At 34.5% G+C, this 21,866-nt stretch overlaps 1 protein-coding gene across 2 annotated transcripts in view; it reads left to right on the forward strand.

Annotated features, from left to right (window-relative positions):
• NAALAD2 (N-acetylated alpha-linked acidic dipeptidase 2) overlaps positions 1-21,866 on the forward strand; it is a 49,755-nt gene that overhangs the window by 17,828 nt on the left and 10,061 nt on the right. Inside the window, exons 7-19 of one of the 2 annotated variants that reach the window (XM_033121853.1) lie at positions 1,333-1,426; positions 2,461-2,559; positions 6,305-6,390; positions 6,682-6,801; positions 6,906-6,988; positions 7,427-7,504; positions 9,241-9,304; positions 10,467-10,534; positions 13,793-13,884; positions 15,829-15,919; positions 17,703-17,967; positions 20,573-20,654; positions 20,864-20,956. In XM_033121853.1, the coding sequence (XP_032977744.1) occupies positions 1,333-1,426; positions 2,461-2,559; positions 6,305-6,390; positions 6,682-6,801; positions 6,906-6,988; positions 7,427-7,504; positions 9,241-9,304; positions 10,467-10,534; positions 13,793-13,884; positions 15,829-15,919; positions 17,703-17,967; positions 20,573-20,654; positions 20,864-20,956 (1,315 nt within the window). The remainder of the gene's footprint in view (positions 1-1,332; positions 1,427-2,460; positions 2,560-6,304; positions 6,391-6,681; positions 6,802-6,905; positions 6,989-7,426; positions 7,505-9,240; positions 9,305-10,466; positions 10,535-13,792; positions 13,885-15,828; positions 15,920-17,702; positions 17,968-20,572; positions 20,655-20,863; positions 20,957-21,866) is intronic. The other variant, XM_033121854.1, reaches the window with a different exon arrangement.

The raw sequence follows: 21,866 nt of genomic DNA on the forward strand, positions 1-21,866 counted from the left end.
AGAAAATCCATCCAAGTCCGAAGTTTTGTTTGTAAGAATGCTTTTAACTGCAAATTCAATTTCTTTCATAGATATATGGCTGTTTGGGTTATGTATTTATTCTTGAGTGAGCCTTGGCTTTCAAGGATTTTGTGTCTTTCAAGGATTTTGTTCATTTCGTCTAAGTTATTGAACTTATGGGCATAGAGTCGTTCATAATATTCTTTTATTTTTGTTGTTTGCAGGTACTAGAGTGATATTTTCTTCTTTATTCCTGATATTAGCAATTTGTATTTTTTTCCTGATCTGTCTTGCCAAAGATTTATCAGTTTTATTGATCTTCTCGAAGGAATACCTTTGGATTTCATTGATAATCTATGATGTTTCTGTTTCCTATTTCTTAGATGTCAGCCCCGATCTTTATTATGTCCTTTCTCTTGTTTATTTTTCCTCACTTGTTTTCATTTTCTAGTTTCTTAAAGTAGAATCTGATATAATGTGTTTGAAACCTTCCTTTTTTCTAAGATAGATGTTTTACTGCTAGCCAGTTCTATTTTGGCTGAAAGCCAAAGTTCCAATGAGGTTTTTAAGCCTGACAATATTTTTCAATCTTCCTTTAAAAAGAATATTGTTTGAATAAGATCTTTCTCACTTAATCCCAAGAGCTCATAAATTCCCTTTAATTTTTTTAGTTATTTTTAGTTTTAGATTATGGGACACATTTTCCAGAAATCAGGTTAACGGAAGCTTCTCTAAGGATTCAAGATATCTTTGAGGAAATAAAATACTCTTGTAAAATTTCAGAGAAGTATGTGGAGTTCCGGTTAAGATGGCACAGTACAAAGTCTTCGTAGGAAGACAGATGAGAAGAATACACTCTCAGCTGACTGAGAAACTAATTATAGAAAAATGCAGACACAGGGTTCTTAGACACTTGGAAACCTCAAAGCTGAGTTCAGACATGTTTCTGAAAAAGCAAAAGCATAAATTCCATTCTGTGATGGAGAAAATCAAGTCTTCTATTCACTCAGTGTTTTTAACTCAATTTTAAAGTTCATCTTCTTTTAGCAGAACGATCCTTTTATGATAATAAACAAAGAATTATGTGAAATGTCAAAACAAGTTTGGGAATCTATAATACCTATAATTGATTTTAAAATAAAATGTAAATGGTTTAATTTCTTACTTTTGAATTAAATAGACCATATTAGGTAAAAGAAACAACTTTTGGGGAACTTTATAGTTTGATATAATGTTAAACATATAGCAAATCTGAAAGAGTAATAAAAGAAATTTCTTTGTACCCTTGCAGATTCTTCAGTTGTTTTCATTTTATGCAATTGATTTTTGCAGAGTACACCTTTAGACTTAATGTTGAAGAAGGAGTGGGCATGCCCAAAATCCCTGTACATCCCATTGGATATAATGATGCAGAAATATTATTACGGTATAGTTTTCTTTTTGGATATGAAATTAAGATATTTTGCACTTATGTGTCCATTTTTTCTTCTAAAACCAATGTAATCTAATTTTGCTAAAAGTAAAATCTTGTATCTTGTACTCCTGAAGTAGGAATAACAGAACACATCTCCTCTTTTTTCCATAAGAGCAGTCAGTTTACTAAGAAAACATTACTCTGTTTGCTACAAATGAATGTCTGAAAAGCGAAACTATGTCCAAAGATAAAAATACTGATTTGAGATTTTTTTTCAAGTAGCTGGATTTTCTTAGATGTTCATTTCGTATTTGTACTTGACCTGCATTTTTAAAATGTGATAATGCCCATCACTTACTACATGTGTGAGCTTGAACTAGTTACTCAATCTTTATCTGATTCAGTTTCCTTATCTTTAAAATGAGGACAGAAAGTTTCTCGCTGATAGGGTTATTATAAAAAATATATCACATCATGCATGTAAAGTATCTAGAAAATGGTAAACAATCAATGTTTGCTATTGTTGTATGTATTCTGTAACTGAGGTTCCTTTTTCAAATCTCCTAACTTGTATTTTTTTTAAAATGTCTGTATCAATACAATTTAATAATTGCTTTGAGTGCATACTACGTTATGAGCAGCTTCTCTAGAACATTATTTCTTCTTAAAATAGTCATGTATTTCACATTTTCAGGATTTCTTGTACTTAATGCATCCCTACATAAATAATTAAATTCAAGAGTAAGGAGTCTGAAATTTCCCTTTTCCTCTCACTATTTTGTTTTCTTCTCCTTGCTCTTATTACTACCATAACACATGAAATATTTTGCTTATGCATTTCAGTATGGCTCTCTCACTAGAATGTACTCTCCATGAGTGAAGAGAGTTTTGACAGTACCTGGCACTTAGTAAATGCTCAGTAAATATTTGTTAAATGTATGAATGAAATATCTCATTGTCATAATTCATGACATAATTGTCATAATTCCATTTTTCTAGGAAATTATGCTCAGGCTTTTCATGTCATTTTCATTTTCTCTTGACAGCCATATGGGAGGAACTGCTCCACCAGATGACAGCTGGAAGGGAAATCTTAATGTGGATTACAATATTGGGCCTGGCTTCACAGGGCATGATTCTTTCAGGTAATTTTATATTACTTTAATATCCTGGAAAAGTTTTATATGTTTAGTGGAAACAATGTCAAGATAACTGTTCTGCCCGGTACATTTTACTTATCTTCGTTTTCTCATTTTTCATAATGAATAATTGATCTTTTTTTAAAATTAAAGTTTATTGGGGTGACAACTGTTAGTAAAGTTACATAGATTTCAGGTGTACAATTCTGTAATACATCATCTATATATCACATTGTGTGTTCACCACTCAGAGTCAGTTCTCCTTCCATCACCATATATTACTTTCCATCACCCGTTTACCCTCTTCTAGAGCCCCCCCAATAATTGATCATTTTATGTCACTTAAGAAATTCTTAAAGAATGATGTATCAAATTTCTCCCAATAGTGATACCACATTTATAAAGTCTCAAAAATTACTGCAGTTGAGTTATAGGTTTAACTTTTAACTTCCCTTTTCACTTAAAGTTTTAAAACAGTAACTTTCAAAATGTTACACATGTGAAACACTAGGCTAACTCAAAGGAAAGGAGTAAAAGAGAAGAGAGAAAGGAGGCAATATTGATTGATTACTTACTGTGTGGGTGAATCAAGTCAGTTAAAATGGGCAAGTGCATAACTGTTGTAGGGCTCAATATACTTATCATTTTAACTGTTACTAACACGTTATAGTACTGTTGTGGAGGAGGAGTGATCACAAAGTACATGTTCATTGATCTTAATTTTACAGAAAAAGTTAAGTTTTCCACTGGATCACTGCAGGCCAGAAGTGCCAAGTAGAGACATCAGCTTGAACAGAGTTGTGAAAGAGCCTGGCATGATCAGTACTTTGAGTAGTTTCATTTGTCTGAAATATAGAGAGAAAGGGAAGTAACACTGATAAATCAGAGAAGATATAGCTGTTTTTATTAAACCAAAATTATTGTATCAGTTTTGTTTACTGACAACTTACCTTAACAATGTGAACTTGCATTCTTAGATTGTTTTTTAGTTTCTGTAATTTTTTTTAATTTCAGAACTTTTAAAGTATAAGTTCAGTTTTCTTATTTTATAGGAATTTTATAATGTTTATATAAGTGCTTATTTATCTGTATAACTCAATCAGAACAGAGTTCCTTTAACATAAGAGATTTTATTATCTAACTTATAAATACCCTCCAGAAAAACATACACAATGAAAGACAAGGGCCTTTCGGATTTGCAAACAGAAACAGACAGACGCAGAGAAAACATAAAACATATTGCTTAGTTCTACAATTTCAGTCACAGTTCAAGAGAAAACTCAGAAACATAAAAATTCTCAGATCAAGATACCAAAAAGCTATTCTCCTTCACCATGGACACAAAACTATTAATTGAGTTGAGCTCAAAATGGACAAATACACAAATCAAGAAAAATTGCTAAAAAAACAAAAACCCAGAAAACAAAAAAGCCCCACATTTTCTGTCATATCTCACCCCAAAAAAGATCTTGATAATCTATTAATCCATTTACAGAGATTACCAAGTGACAAAACATGAAATCAAATTCCTAACCATTGCTGCCATCAATGGGGAATAACTTATCTTCCATGAGTAAACTAGAAACAAACAAACAAAACTCAAAATCAGTAGCAAAAAATGAAGTTAGGGATACAGAGAGTCAGCGAAGTTAAAATTGTATTGCTACTTGGGATTTTACCTCTGAGAGCCTAAAGAAGACATAGCTGGGTTTAAGTTGCCCATACCTGGTCTGCGAGGTGAATCCATTGTATGTCTCAGTGGGATTCCCCAAATGATATAATTCTCATAGAAATATAAAATGAACATGTGTCCAAAATTGCATTTAATTAATTAATAAGGAAACCTGAAAGGAGTTAAAACTGGACCAAAGGAGAATTCAAAGTTGATACAAAAAATCAGCTCATTAGGAATGGTGAAATGAGTATACTTATAGCAGAAAAACTGGTATCTTCCACATTGTGGGAGAGAAGTCAATGTAAACATTCACTAGATAGATTGTGCATTTTAGTGGACATGAATTATTTGCATTACTGTCATGTTTCTACAAGTTAACTTGTCTCCACCGAGTTGTAAAATCGTTTAGTTAAAGACAGTGTGACAGGCAGGCAGGAAGGAAGGTAGAAAGAAAGAACTCTGATGGATGAGCTAAGGTCCTTCTCAGTTTTTCCTTACAGGAGTATATTCATTCATTTCACAAATATTTACTGAACATCTACTATATTCCAGGCACTATTCCTGAGGATTCAGCAGTGAACAAAACAAGCAAAAATCCCTGCCTTATGGAGCCTACATTCTAGAGTTCCATTTATTTGAAACATGATGAGTTTGAAGTCATAATAGGACAAACAAGTAGATATTTAGGCATTTCTGGAGTCAATGATAAAAACTAGAAAGATATATGGATTCAAGAAAGATGTGGATGAGCTTCTTGGAGAATCTGAGCAGATAGCCTACGATGATTTTCATTAAAATATTTTTTAATTAAAAAGTTAAAGATTAATATATTTTTTCTCATTCCTCATTGTTACATTCTTTAATTTTCTTCATTTGATGACATAATATCAATGAATTTGGGTTTTTTACCAATAGATCTTAGTCTCATATTTTTAGAAAATATGCTGTTTCTACTTTTTTGCTATTTTTATCAGCAACAAAAATAAATCCTTTACTTAATGTCTTAAAATGAGAAAAAAAAAAACCCATTGATTATCTTTTTTCCCAAAGGCACTTTTAGTTGAATATTGCACATGAATTAAATATGCATTCAGAAGCACAATGTACTTTTGGAGGGAAAAACCAGAATCTACACTTAACAATAGACAGGTTTTGACAGATTGTTAGTTCTTCCACTAAAAAATAAGCCATAGATTAGAAATTGCTGGGATGACCCCAACTCCCACCATCCCCACCCCCACTCACTCTCAGTTCCTGCCAATAGATAATGACTTATTTTGTTCCCTTGTGAAAAAGAAGCTCAACATTTTCCCATGTCATTTTGGATTCATGTAATGTGAATGGCATTTTTTTTTTCTGTCTGAGATTGATTGTATTTTCCCTTGAATTATAATTTGGTAGATTACAATTCATTAATGAATATTTAAAAGGCCGGCCCAAATCTGAATCAATAGTAATGGCCTGGGAGTTTCATTATGCGGTTGTCTTGTACATTTTAGCAGGCGCTTCCCAAATCCCCATTTAACAGTAGAAATTAATCATTCTTCTTACAGACAGCACTTAGCCAACCCTTTAACTGATAAAAACTACTTCAATAATCTTGAAGTTACTGAATAGCAGAAATTAACAAACACAAAGACACATTAAACAATAGGCTTATTTGTCCTTAAATACATATATAAAGGGCTGTCTTCCTTATTTTTGTAATTAAGTAGAGTATATTTAAAATTTTAGAATCACTACGCAAGACATATTAAATAATAGGATGCTTTGAATTTTAAATATCAACAATATAGCTGTAAGGAAGGAGTAATATAAAATATTGACATTTAGCTTTTAAAATTTGACTTTAAGGTACGTGCTTAATACTAGGAGTAAAATGTCATGATATCTGCAACTCACTTGCAAATGGCTAAACAATACTGACAATTATTGAATTTAGATGGTGGATATATGGGAATTCATTGAATTATTAGAGTTTTCTATACTTTTGAGTTTTTTTCATAATTAAATGTTGGAAGAATGCTATTAGACATAATGCTGTGGGTGAAGTAACTTGTTCCCTTTGAATTCTAGGAGGGTTAAAATGCATGTTCATAACACCAACAAAATTACAAGGATTTACAATGTAATAGGAACTATCAGAGGATCTGTGGAACCTGGTGAGTCAGAGAATTTGTAAAAACACTTTGTTTTTACAAAGATTAAAAGAATAAGAGAAGATAAATTTTAGTCAACAATTGATTCTTTTTCTGGCTTACGTGAAACAACTAAATTTGAAAAAAGAAAAAAATGGTACCACTCTAAAAGAAGACCCTTCCTTATAACGTTGATTTGTTTTTTCCCCTATAGAGGAAACTAAGGAAGAGGAAGTTTAATTAAAAAGAAACATAAATTGCAACTATTTATAATGCCTTCAAAGTTGTAGCTCTGTTGAACACATTCTTTTCCAGACAGGTATGTTATTCTGGGAGGTCATCGGGATTCCTGGGTGTTTGGCGGTATTGACCCAACCACTGGGGCTGCTGTTTTACAAGAAATTGTTCAGAGTTTTGGAAAACTGATGAGTAGAGGTAAATAATGTTTCTTTGGTAAGTGCTGACAAAAAGTGACTCACTCAATTTTCGTTTATTTTTAGGCAGGTATACCTAACTATTTATGTTAACAATGATTACAGGCTGGAGACCTAGAAGAACTATCATTTTTGCCAGCTGGGATGCAGAAGAATTTGGACTTCTGGGTTCCACAGAATGGGCTGAGGTAAATAAGACAAAGAAAGTTCTTATTTTCTTGGATAACAGGGAACACATATATGTATCTCAGGATGATCACAAATAGATTCTATTACCTAATATAGTTTTAATTTGAAGACTCAAGAGAATTAAAGAATTTGTTTTTACTTTCACATCAGTTTGGCAAAACAGAATAACCTCTTACTGGGCTACAAACAAATTTATTCTTGTCAAAATATTTTAGTTTCTATTTGTATTTGTTTTCTGAAAAGTAAGTAAAATCTGTAAGTTCAGAAAACAGTCAAAAGTAGCAAGCTGTTTCTGACAAGTGAAGTGACTTATCTAAGAACGCATAGAGATCCCTGGAGTTAATTTTCAAGTTTTTGAAGTTTCCTTGGAATTCTTCTAAGAAAACAAAAGATGTTCTATTAAGATGACTTGACTGATTATAATTTCATGTTTACAGACTCCATATAAAACTGCAAACATAGGTATATTTTACCATTCACAAAAGTGCCTGATTGTTGAGTATGATGATAATTTTGTAAATAGAATTACTTCAATAAATTGCCTTACTTTACAATTTCAAAGATTTATTTTTTCTTCAGATATGATTGATTTTCATTTGTGATTGGCTCTTAATGCTTTATCCTTAAGTGTCTCTCCTAGGCCACTTGTTTTCATCTTTTTCCATTAGCTTCTCTGTCGAGTAACCCTAAGTTCTTAAATGTACAAGGTAAGCTCGTTCATTGTTATAAAGGCAGGTGCACTGTAAAAACCACCTATTCTTCCTCCACCATCCTCCACTGATCTTTTATAAGTCCAGATTTTATAAAGGTGTTTCAAAGCATGCCATGCATTTCTTGACATTGTTTCTAGCTCTTAAAGTACTTTCCTCCTGACTCATTTGCTCTTACTTTAAAATAATATGAACTAAATCAAAATGGGGGTGAAAATCATACACACAGTTACTTGTCTATCACTTATCCTTTAATTTCATTTACATTGCAAATCTTTATTACATTGATATTATAAATGTGCATTTTGGAAGTAGACTATTTAGATGAATCAAATTTCATTCATTAAGGTCATTTACTTTTAGAAATATATGATTTTCTTGTGAATAGATGCATATGTAAATACATATCTCTGGGTGTTTTTTTTTTTAATTTTACTAGCAGCTTAAAGGTCAAAGAAATCTAAGACATAAAATAATATGCTTTGCATTAATTTAAATACACGTGGATTAAAAGATAATTTCAACACTGTTTCTAATTTTCTACCAGATTCTTCATCATATTCAATAGAATACTTTCTTTTTAAATATAGTTAAGGAATGGTCCTTATTTCTAATTATATCTGTTACAATGGAAACTCTGATTGTATGTTTATCTACAGCAGAGGCAACTGTCATCTGGCCTGTGTGGGCAAGTGCAGAGAAACAGCTGTCTTCATTTGCACCACAGCCTCTCATAGCTTTAAGTGTTTTTGTTTGTTTGTTTGTTTGTTTGTAAATTATAACATGTTCTTACAAGATAGCAAGCTAGAAAGAGAAGTAAAGAGCGCTCAGCACATTCCCACTTTTGTGTGGCATTAGTCTTTCCCTACTAGTGTGTGTGTGTGTGTGTGTGTGTGTGTGTGTGTGTGTGTGAGAGAGAGAGAGAGAGAGAGAGAGTTAAAGTCAGTCTAGTGTTTGTCTTAATGTCCTTCCCTCTTTACCTCTATTTTTTTCTGTCCTTTTGTTTTGTTCTTTTTCTTCATCATATCTTCTCTTTAAAGAAAAAATAGATAAATGGAAATTTTCTAGTTTTTCACTTTTAAAAGGATACATTTATTTGGGCATCAGTGGATCTCAAACTTCACTGTATGCAAGGATTGCCAGGGATATCTTTTGCCGGGGATACAGATTTCCAGGCCTTACTTTTAGCAATTATTCAGTAGATCTGGGATGGGGCCCAGGATCTGGGAGCCTTGCTCCTCCACATTCTGGGTGAGGAATTCAAGGAACCACACTTTGAAAATACTTTTTCTCTGGGGCTCCCTGCTATTGCTATCAACAGTAGCTACAGAATTGTAAGATTTTTCTTGTTTTAATTGCATTAAAGTTGTTGTCAACCAACCAGTTATCAGCATTTTCTCAGAAATTATTGTCAAAGACAGGTATTTGATTTATAAAGGTATTTGTGGACCACTTTTAGGCTAAATTAATTTGCTTATTTTATTTACAGTCCCACAATTGTAAATACTGTTAATTAAGTCACAATTTTGCTTCAACTATAGGAGAATGCAAAATCACTCCAGGAGAGAAGCATTGCTTACATCAACTCAGATTCATCAATAGAAGGTAAATTTTATTTCAGATTGATATGAAATAGTATCATCTTTTAAGTCTGTAAATTCCAACTTGTAAACTACCTAAGATTACTCTTTTCCTATGAGATACCTCAAAAGTTTCGTTTTCCATCTTACCACAGAGAAAATCATTATGATTCATAACTAAGTTATTGATCCTAATTTCATTAGTGTATTTACCATTGGCTTATTTTGAATTATTCTTTAAAACTCTAGTATTAACCCCATTCTTCCTGTGTAGATATTAAAAGAATTTGGCTAAACTATTTCATAAGAAATATTTTACAGAACACTTAGTACAGAAATACTTTCTGTATTGGAACAAATCTGAAGTAAGCACAATTTGCATATTTCCTTTTGAACCTGACACGTGACATTTGTGTCTCTAGGCTTTCACTGTATTATGATTATGTCTAGATAAATGTCAGAACATACTTACTAGCTACTGACATGCTCTAGTCTAATGTTTTGTTATATACTATGTCACTGAATGAATGAATAAGGAATGAATGCTGTAGCCTTACCACTGCGTTTCTCCGAAAATAAGAGCTAGCCGGACAATCAGCTCTAATGGGTCTTTTGGAGCAAAAATTAATATAAGACCCGGTCTTATTTTACTGTAATATAAGACCGGGTCTTATAATAAAATATAATATAATATAATATAATATAATATAATATAATATAATATAATATAATACAATACAATACCAGGTATAATATAATATAATATAATATAATACCAGGTATAACATAATATAATGTAGTATAATACTGGGTTATATAATATAATATAATATAATACCGGGTCTTATATTAATTTTTGCTCCAAAAGACGCATTAGAGCTGATTGTCCGGCTAGCTCTTATTTTTGGGGAAACAGGGCACTTCCTTTGCCAAACCCCCCTGAGACACTGCCTTAAGAATGACCATTGTGATTACTATGAGAGCTGCTGGCTACCTTCAGTAGCACGTGTACTGCAGCCACTCTTGCTCCTGAAGAACTATTTCCACCCTATTTTTAATTCCCTGGGAATGATGCCTTCAATTTGAAGTCTATTGTGTCTTATTTATAATCAGAAAATAAAGTTAGAATTCAACATAGATTGGAATTCCATTTGAAGTATGAAAATACTCTGTGTTTTATTTTCCAGGAAATTATACTCTCAGAGTTGACTGTACACCCCTTCTTTACCAATTGGTGTATAAACTGACAAAAGAGGTATGTAAGTAGATCTGTCTTAAGGTTTTCTGATAAATGGATAAGTGAATAAAACGTGTTTTCTTAATTAGCGGCACTTATTTTTAAACTGGTGACCGACATAGCTGATTTGTATAAAGAACAAGTCAGAACAAAATCTCTAATACACTATTTATTTATGTGACATTGCAGTGGAGAGAGTATTGCTAGTTTCTGTGTTCTAATAGTTGTCATTAACATCCTTATTGTGTACGTTGTTGTAATGTATAGGGTATATAATTTCATCTAGCAGAGGCATTTTGATACAACAGAAAGAACACTGAGCTGGAATGGAAAACCCTTTGCTTCAAGATTGCCTTGGCTACTTACTTATTCAATCAACAGATATTTATTGAGTGGTTACTAGGTATCAGGCCCTATAAAATGAATTCCAGCAGCAACAATGATAAAATGACAAAGTCACTGAATCCAAATACTTTGTTATCTAGAGAGGATACAGACCTATAAATGAGGAATTATCGCTCACTGGAATATCAGATACTGTATACAATGGAGAACAACGAGGTAATAGAGCACCTAAAATCCTGGGTTAGCTGGAGAAGTTGGGAAGCTCCAGAGCATGTTTACAGAATAATGAATGCATGGGCTGAAAAGTGGAGGGATCAGAAATAAAGGAGAAGGCATTCTAAGCACAAGACAAAATTCCCCAAAAGAGGGGGAGGTATGAAAGAACATATTTGCTGACCTGGAGGTAGATCAGTATGACCTAAGCACAAAGTGTTGGTGGAAAGATGGTAAGAAATGGGGCATGACAAATAGGCCCAGGAGTTCAGAAATCTGGTGACAAAGAAATGAACGAATTTTTAACAAAGTTGTACATTATCATATTTGTTCATTAGAAAGATCACTCTACCAGTGTAGTGAATAGGTTAAGCTGTAGCGAGTCTAAAAGCAAAATGGAAGTAATTCCACATGCTTACTTACCAGACAGGCATATTATAAATATTAGTTATTGATACAAAGAGTACCATGCAAACTCTAATGCCCTCTGAGTCTCTCAAAATCATATAATCTCCTCATTTACTATCTGTATACTTTGTTTAAGTAGTTCCCGGCTATAAAATTTAATTATAGAAATGTTTCTGTCATGTAGTATCACTTAGATGACAGTATGAAGTAGGTATCAGTTTTCTGTAGGTGCTATTTCTCAGTCGCCCTTACTCTTGCCTTTCCCTTTTACCGTTAGGGTCTTCAAAAACTAGTTCTCCCAAATGAGAGTCCTCATTATGCCCATCACAACTCTCTCCCTATATTAGGTTGGTTATGTCTTTGATCTGCTCATTGTAAGGTCCCATAAAAACATCTAAAAGCAGGCAGTAAATAAAACCGTATTGGAAGAACCCATCTCAGAAAAAGCATTTATGCTTTGTTTGGTCCTACAGAGCTGGCTCCTGCCTGTGAGGTCAGGGCTAATAAGAATTTCAGAGCCAGTAAGGGAGTTTAGGTCTCTGCCTCTGTACAAAGGCAGATGTTCATTTATGACCATACCAAAACCCAGTAGAAAAGGGACTTTTTTATTCTCCTGGAAACTGATTATTACAATTTTATCAACCTCTAAGGTGTGTTGGCACAAATTATGCTGGTGACAAGAGGGTAGGGAGAAGGTGGTGGAGAGGGCTGAGTTTAGAGAGAAGGGCAGCTGCCTGACAGAAGGAAGAAATGGACACGATATTGATATAATGGAGGAGGGACAGCTTTTATGACAGCGCATATACCTGAGACAGAAAAGTCTGCTCTCGGGTATCTAGGCCAAGGAGATACAGGTCTGGTTAGTGCTAGACCAAGATGGCATGATTCCAGAAAATGAAGAGGATTTTGCAGGGAATTCAATCCAGACAAGATGTAGGAATTGGAGCTGGATCTCAGCTACCGTGTTTCCCCGAAAATAAGACCTACTCCGAAAATAAGCCTCAGTTAAGATCGTCAGCCAGACGGACGCATTTAGGACATTATGACGATGTTCCAGAAGAAGATGACATGACTGTATTTGAATAAATGTAGATTGTTGTACATGAAAAAAATAAGACATCCCCTGAAAAGAAGCCCTAATAGAGCAAAAATTAATATAAGACCTGGTCTTATTTTCGGGGAAACACAGTATTGCAAATTGGCAGGAGCCCAGCAGGGTAGTAGAACCCAGTCAGTTGGCTGGAAATGAGAAGAACGCCCCTGCAGCTGCCAACACGCTGGCAGGGAAGGGGGTGTCTGGGGGGTGCCACGGCTGTTGTTAAGCTGAGGACCTCCTATGTGACGATGAGGGGATAACCAACTCTGCATAAAGGCCAGAGAAGATATCAGAGAAGATGATGTTTAGGGTAAGACGGGTATGGTACGTTCCCCCCATTTCCACAGGTGGGAAAACTAGGGTTTAAAGATGAGAAGCAGTACCCCAATGGTTATAATGCTTTCTGATCTGCATACATAGGGCCTGCCGTGGGTCCATTTTTGAACAAAGCAGAGCTATAAATGAACAACCTTCAGCCACTATGTGTGATAATATGGATCTAAAATAGACATGGTCAGATTCCACAGTCCGCAAGTTTTCTACCACATGGTCCTGCTTTTCTTAGAGTAGAGAAAGAAAAGCAAAGTATAAGTTTGTAAGTATACTTTTCACGAGGGTAATAAAAAATGTTGACGTATACATAGAAGCTCTTAAAATTCACGAGTAGAAATCTGAGGTTAAGTAGAATTTTTTTAAACCCATCAAATTCCAACTTTGTTTAAATATAATCAGATTTTCTAAAATAACCTCGCCCCCACCCACCTCACAAAACCAGGATTTATATGGACAATTTCAAGCTCAGCTTCATAAGCTAGATCTGCTGCTCTGAGGCCTCTTTGTAGGTCTCCCTGGACAAAAGAAATTTACTACAGTAAATATTCCCACTAAAAGAAATCTAAGCTGCCAAACATTAAAGTGATGACATTTATTAAAAATCTGAAACTCTATTTAAAAAGTTTACCAAAATAAGCAGGAAATTTTATCCTAGGTTTATGGCAAAATTACCAAGAGACAGGCATCATAAATGAACAAGAATTTGAGCTGAATATTTTTCTTCCCATTTGTAAAAGCATATTTTTCTATAAAGAATATATGCTACACAAATGTACATTACGTAGAGTTAGAAGTTGATGTTAACTATCACATGGTTTTATGTTGGCATGAATTTAGTTGCTTCTGCCTCTAATTCTCAATATTTGATTCATTTTTTCCAGATCTCCAGCCCTGATGATGGTTTTGAGAGTAAATCTCTTTATGAAAGCTGGTTGGAAAAGGACCCTTCGTTGGAAAATAAAAATTTTCCTAGGTAAATTAATTGTTTGTATATTTTCTACCATAGGATAAATGATGAATTTCCCTTTGCCCCTTGGTTAGCCAGACATGCAATTCCTAGATGCCTCATCAAGAATTGGGGTAGAAAAGATAATACTAAAGGAGCCCTTCGTACAGCCTTTGATGTGGCAGAACAGCCAAGTCTTCTAACCTGTAATAGAGCAGATAGATCTAGTTTTACAAAATTTTAGTCAGAATTATTTTGCCACTTTATGAAGCATTATTTTGCATTCTTGCAAAAAAATTGCATTGTGATATGTATTAAATGCATTATTAATAGTTGATATAACTTCAAATGATAATGACGAAGTAAAAACAAATGATGGATTATTTGCTTCTAAATTTATTAATGGGCATTATTGATGGCACTAAATTGTGTCTTTACCTGTAATCAATTTACATTTTATATAAGTATTAACTTATTTTTTATTCTTCTCATTCAGGAAAGCTCAACAGTAGCTTTCCTGAATTTATTTTATATTTGCTTTCTACTGCAGTACTGTTTCTAAAACCAGCAGATGATGGTAGCAGTTTATGGCTTCATTCCATATTCCAAATATATCTGTGAAACTTGAAATGTGTTTCCATTATAAAAGTTTCACATGCTTATTAAAAAAAAGAAAAAAGAAGATTTAAAAAGCATCCATTGTCTCAGTCTCAAAAACACATCTAATAACTTAGAAGTACATCGTTCTATTCCTCATGCACATGTAATTTTATATTCTACTTTACTGACTCACCATTATATTATGATTTTTTTCATGCCATTACATTATTCTATATTTATAATATATATGTATGTACGAGGTCTGACAATTAAGTTCGAGAATTTGTTGCAACATGTTGCTAACCTGTTTTGATATCAAAGGGAATATTCATTATGAATTTGTACCAACTGGACAAACAGTGAAACAAGTTTACTATTACATTTGGAAGTGCTGAAAAGGCTGCGTGAAAAAGTTAGACAAAAATGACCTGAACTTTTTGCCAACAACTCATGGCTCTTGCATCATGACAATGCACCAGCTCACATGGCACTGTCTGTGAGGGAGTTTTTAGCCAGTAAACAAAGAACTGTACTAGAACACCCTCCCTACTCACCTGATCTGGCCCCCAATGACTTCTTTCTTTACCTGAAGATAAAGGAAGACATTTTGATGACATTCAGGACATCAAGGGTAATACGATGACAGCTCTGATGGCCATTTCAGAAAAAGAGTTCCAAAATTGCTTTGAAGGGTGGACTAAGTGCTGGTGTCAGTGCATAGCTTCCCACGGAGAGTACTTGGAAGGCGACTGTAGTGATATTCAGCAATGAGATATGTAGCACTTTTTCTAGGATGAATTCGTGAACTTAATTGTCTGACTTCATATGTATATAGTAGTTTCTTGATTACCTGCAAAAAATATTTTGTAATTAGATTTATTTTTGAAATAAAATAAGGCACATTTAGATTCTTCATGATCTTAAATACAGACTTTCTCATGGCCATTTTCTTACTAGACTATAATTCTCTGTGGGCAGGGACCATATCTTATTTGTTGTTTCCCCTCTAAACAAATACCATAAATGCATAAAATATAGAAGAGAGCATAGTCACTAGGCTGCCGTCTTTGGTGCACCGCCAGTCTGGTTGTAGTAAATGCAGATACAGGTTTATCACCAATTTTCAGCAGATGACAGGAAAGTGTCTTGGGGGTGGTATACCTTTTCCCAACTCCTATAAATGTGCCATGAAATTCCTTGCTATTCTTGGGACAGGATTCATTGTCCCATCTATTTAACTTCATATTATTAATATTTATTTATGCATTTCTTTAATGGTCTCTTCTCTCTCTCTCTCTCTCTCTCTCTCTCTCTCTCTCTCTCTCTCTCTCTCTCTCTCTCTCTCTCTCTCTCATTATATTCTGTACCTAGAATCAACAAACTGGGATCTGGAAGTGATTTTGAAGCTTATTTTCAGAGACTTGGAATTGCTTCAGGCAGAGCCCGTTACACTAAAAATAGGGTAAGCCATTTTATCCTTTTGGATACACAGTCGCTCAGCCAGATTCTTTTTGGTAAGAATTCTGTCATATAGTTGTTTGGCACAGGCCTGTGAAGAATTTCAGGAGCAGAGACAGACTGCATGTCCCTTTGTAGATGGACCATTAGTAATTTGGGGTAGTTTGTAAATTTTCACTGCCAGGGTTATTCAATGAAGTGGTAGCTGCCAGAGTAATGACAGGGACCTAGCTGTTTGTCAGTACCAAGTAGTTCTCATCCTTTTCCTGAGGCAGCTTTTGTTTGAAAATCCTATTCGCCTAGCTTTTTGTAGGCTCTGATGTACTTTTTCTGAGGAAAATGTGCAGATAGAGAACCTATTTTGGTTACGGGGAATGCTAAGCTAAGATTCCTTATTGTACTAAGGTACCTTATTGTACCCTCTTCACATTCCCACTACTGCCTGTCATCTGAGTCCAGAGCTCTTGGGTAGGGAATAAAACAAGTTTCTCTTCATTTTTAACTCGATTCTGTTTTCTGTTCTGTACTGACTGGTTTATACAGTTGTCACTCAAACACACTGATGAAACACAAGTGCCTGCGTATGCCAACGTACACCATGTTTGCTTGCCTATGTTATCAATTATGTCATAAACCAAATTGAACTCAGATTTGTCACAGATTTGAATAATTTGCAAATCATAAGGGCAATATACAAGCATCTTGCTTGTATAGAATACACAGCCCTTGCAAATTTGACTATCCAGAATACAACGAATAACAAACAAGCGAAAGCATCTCCAAAGTAACCCAAAGTAAATGCATAAGTCTGTGTACTAATATTCACTATGTTTAATACATAAAAGATTCACCACTTTCAAGGCCTATTCACTTTTATACTCTATCATCACTCTGAACAAAGTTACGCAGCTTCTAAGACAATGCAGATTAAAAGCAGAATGCTAGACAGAAGGAGAGACTGATACAGGATTCTTCTTAGTGATACTAAACGTAAGAATGATAGCCTTATAGCAATGTAAAAGATAGGTCTGCCTTTCCTAGCTTTAGTTTTTACCTGAGAAGTCAAAAAAATACTTATATAAAATACCACCATGTGATCATTTATGTTTTTATAATCGTAGCACTTAATTGTGTAAAACAGGTTATGAGTAAATGACATTTGGTTATGCACTGTTTGGGGAGGCAGGGAAAGTTTTTACATACATAATCCTTCAGCTATATAGATACTTACTAGCGTCCCAGAACCTTTCACTCCCAATCAATTGATAGATAATTTTAAACTGTGCTGATGTGCAATTGGAATATGAACTCCTTCATTTTAATGATCATAAATACAATGAGGAAAATTGTCAAGAAACAGTATTTTGAATGAAGATTACATGAATTATAAAATGAATAATGGTAAAATTTTAGATCACTGAACATTTGTGAGTAGTACCGTGTTTCCCCGAAAGTAAGACCTAGCTGGTCAGCTGTAGTGTGTCTTTTAGAGCAAAAATCAATTTTTATTATATTATAAAGACTGTGTCTTATATGTAGTAAAATAAGACCGGGTCTTATATTAATTTTTGCTCCAAAAGATGCATTAGAGCTGATTGTCCGGCTAGGTCTTATTTTTGGGGAAACCCAATATTTTAGTTAATTTTTTGCTTCATTGTGATAAAACTCAAGGTGCCATATGGTTGTATTTTTTTTCTGTAACCATTTTTATGATTATATAAAACATTATAATTTGCATATTTAATGTTCATCTGTACTTGGTTTCCCTCCCACACCTTTTTTTTTAGAAAACAGATAAGTACAGCAGCTACCCGCTATACCATACAATTTATGAGACCTTTGAATTGGTAGAGAATTTTTATGACCCCACATTTAAAAAACAGCTTTCCGTGGCTCAACTACGAGGAGCTCTAGTTTATGATCTTGCAGACTCTCCAATCATTCCTTTCAATATTCAAGACTATGCAAAAGCTTTGAAAAACTATGCAACAAGTATCTCCAATTTATCCAAGAAACACGACCAACAGTTGAGAGACCATGGAGTGTCATTTGGTAAGAAGTGACTGAGTAGGTGTTTTATAATCTTTCCTATCACCTATGCATACTATTTCATCTTAGAATGTATCATGTATCCCTGCCTCACTTATTAGTTCTGACTTCTAGAAAAAAAAAACTTTAACATCTATTAAAGAATGTGATTTAATTTGATATTTGTAGGATGAATCCATTTTGCTAAGATAGTGCTACAAAAGGTGGGTTTTCCCTATGTTGCTGCTTTTAAAAATACTTTTACTGTGTTGTAAGAACAATACTAGAAAAATGCAATATTGCACAAAATTTGAAAAGAGAAAACTACCAATTTCACTACATATATATGTGTGTGTGTGTATAATAATAATTATTATTAAATAACAATAATAATTATTATTACTGCATATATCTTTTAGTGTTTGTCTCCATGGGGGATTTTTTTCATAGCTTTTAGCGTTCTGTCCTTGTACATCTGGCCATTTTCTGTTTGCTGTTCTATACCATGTATCTCCTACAAAACAGGGAGGACATACAGTGTAGTGGGGTAACATTGAGCATTGGGTCTAGAAGCAGTTTCCTGATTCAAATCCTGGCTCTAATATTTAGTCACTGTGTGACCTTGGGAAAGTTACTTAACCCATCTATGTGTTAATTTCCTTATGAGTAAAATGGTAAAAAGACTATACTATGTTTCTAAGATTGCTGTAGAGATTCAGTTTGTTGACACATAGAAACAATGGTGACTAACACTTACTGCTCATAAATGTTACCTGTTATTACTGTTTTATTATAACCATTGTCTTTATTATTCTGAGAGTATATATTCTTCAGTACATACCAAAATTATTGAGTACTGTCTACTGTATACCAACCACTGTGTTATTTCCTGGGAGGTATAAGAATGTTTAGCACAGTCATTGTCCTCAAAGAGCTTAATGTCTCATGTGGGGAAGAAGACAGAATGCAAGGGACAAGTTATTACAGGGATACACAGAGAATACTATTGGAGCACAGAGGCCAGTAATGGTTTTGGAATATAATTACATAGGAACTAGTAGTCTTCAGGAAGTTATGACGAGCAGCAGGTACAGTGTTTCCCCGACAATCAGCTCTAATGCGTCTTTTGGAGCAAAATTTAATATAAGACCCGGTATTATATTATATTACATTATATTACATTACATTATATAAGACCTGGTCTTATATTATATTAAAATAAGACCGGATCTTATATTAATTTTTGCTCCAAAAGACGCATTAGAGCTGATTGTCCGGCTAGGTCTAATTTTGGGGGAAACACGGTAGTATGATCTGGAAATAAAATAAGGCAAAGATAATTTAGACAATTGTGTTTACATTGATGTGATGGGAGAATCTCTGCAATTATGGGAAAAATGAAGAGAGATGAAACTGGAGATAGCAGGGCCTACAACAAGGTGGATAGTCATAGTTCAGGGGCTATCCAGCATCCAGTTCTCTTCCTAAATGCCCAGTTTCCTTTTGGTGAATTACCTTTTATCAGCTTATATAAGTCAGGGTCCAATTGCGAGAGAAGCCATGCAATTACAGGACTCTTTATACAAGGTTAATCGATCCACCCGTTTACCTTCTTAAGGACCTAGTATGATCTTTTAATGACTTTCTCCCCCATATTGCCAAACTCTCCATCTCTATTGGTGACTCCACTAACATTAAACATTCTTATATGTTTTCTTAAAAATATTTCTTCTACCTGAGGTGCCCTACTTCCTTCACAATTTTATGCCAGGTAAAAACAGTCACCGAAAAAAAATGTTTTAATGAAAGAATGAAAGAATGATGAATGGATGGATGGAGAATCTACACTCCCTGTCTCCAGTTCTTTACCTCCCAGTACCCAAACCAATGCACTGTCTTATGGTCCTACTACTTTACTGAAGTCACTCTTACCTAAGTTTCATTCACCTGTGTCACAAAATCCCAGGGACACATTTCAGTGCTTATCTGTCTTGATTTTTATGCTTCGTTTGAAATTTAAAATTCTTCAGCACTCTTTGTCCTTAACGCGCATGATATGTTATTAGGTTATTTGATTGGTACGTGGTTTAGAACAATAGCAACAAAAATTAAAGTTTAAAGAATATCTAGGGCTAAAAAGACCTCGTTTCTAATAATGAATGTACTTACACTGAATGTACTACAGTAGGTCCTCCAAAAATGTTGCTTCATTTAACGTAGTTTCATTATAACATAGATAAGATGCCTTAGGAACATAACTCTGGTTTCTATAAATTAGCCTATGGTAAAACTGGTTTTGTTATACATGGTTTCGCTTAAAGTCGCAGAACCTGTTGATGATGTTGAGGACTTACTGTACTCACTAACAGTATGAATTATATATGTCTCAGACCCTAGAAAGTTATTTCCTTTAGTACCAATTTAGCCATTTTCTATTTTCTACATTACTTCTTTGTTACAATATTTTCTAACAATTTCCATGGTTCTGCAAGGAGGCTCAGGAGGAAAATGGTTTCAATATGTACTCAGTTATATCAGCCTGGACTGGGGAGGGCAGGAAAGTGAACCTCTGGAATATGAAGCACTTGTGCTAACTCATTTCCCTCCTACTTTTCTATTTTTAAAAAAGATTCCTTATTTTCCGCTGTGAAAAACTTCTCCGAGGCTGCCTTAGATTTTCATAGAAGACTTACAGAAGTTGATCTTAATAAGTAAGTGTCAAATGTAAAGCTCCCTACTGTTTTAAAAGCAATCCGGTTGCTAGAGTGAACTGTATACACTCATAAGCATTCAACTCTAAATCACTACTACTCAAATTATGGTCTGCAAGCTGGCAGCATCAGACTTACCCTTCTTTAATGTTATTTTAAGGTATGGTTCCATGGTCAGCGTTATAATGATCTCTTTCTTGTTCTCAAAGTCCCATTGCAGTGAGAATCATGAACGACCAACTGATGCTCCTGGAGAGAGCTTTCATCGATCCCCTTGGTTTACCAGGGAGGCAGTTCTACAGGTAAGGAAGCAACAGGTGTTCCACTAAAAGACATGACGTACCTCACTGTGACCCAAACTAGCATATCTGACGTTGGCATTAAACTATTGCCATCAGATAAGTAGAAGGTAAATTACTGTTTTCAATCCACGATTGGGAGTTCGCAAATGAGGAGAGCCAACTGTATGGGTTGATCTATGCCATTTTGTATAAGGAACTTGAGCATTGTGGATTTTGGGATCTGCAGGGGGTTCCTGGAACCGGCCCCTGCAGATACTAAGGGTGGTTAAGTTTTGCGGAGTCAAAGTTTTGCGGAGTCACGGATTTTTGAGTGCATGGGGAGTGGTGCCTTGAACTCCCCATATTGTTCACAAGTCAGCTGTATACAGTTTTAACTCTTCCCATCTGCTTCATAGTGTTCCATTTTATGGCTCACATGTATAATACTTTTTTTTAGTCTAATTTATAAAATTAGATTTGTTTTTTTCCCCTCAGTTACTTACTAGTATTATGAAAAGTGCTGCCACACAGATGTCCCTGTATTTTACTTGAATGTTTTAATAGCTTTATAATCAGTATCTGGGATTTCAGAGTCAAAGGATAAACATATTTTAAGTGTAAGTAACAGCCAAACTATCTTCCAAAAAGACTGCAATCTATTTTAAAAAATATATTTAGAACTGTTAACTGACTAGTAAGACTATATTCTGAAGCCATGGGAGAAGCAGGTTCAAGATTGTGACTTAGGGAGATCCTGAACTCAACTCTTCCCACGGACACATTGAATCTATAGCTACATATGGGACACTTTACTCTGAAAACTAGTCAAGCAGTTCCACATGGGGTGGAGGGGTGGTGGAATAAGAAAAACGCTACATGGAAGCGGGTAGGAGAGGCTGAGAGCCAGTCTCACCATAAACCCCAGACCCCG

Source organism: Rhinolophus ferrumequinum, chromosome 11 (assembly GCF_004115265.2).
Source record: "Rhinolophus ferrumequinum isolate MPI-CBG mRhiFer1 chromosome 11, mRhiFer1_v1.p, whole genome shotgun sequence".
In the NCBI taxonomy this organism is placed as follows: domain Eukaryota; kingdom Metazoa; phylum Chordata; class Mammalia; order Chiroptera; family Rhinolophidae; genus Rhinolophus; species Rhinolophus ferrumequinum.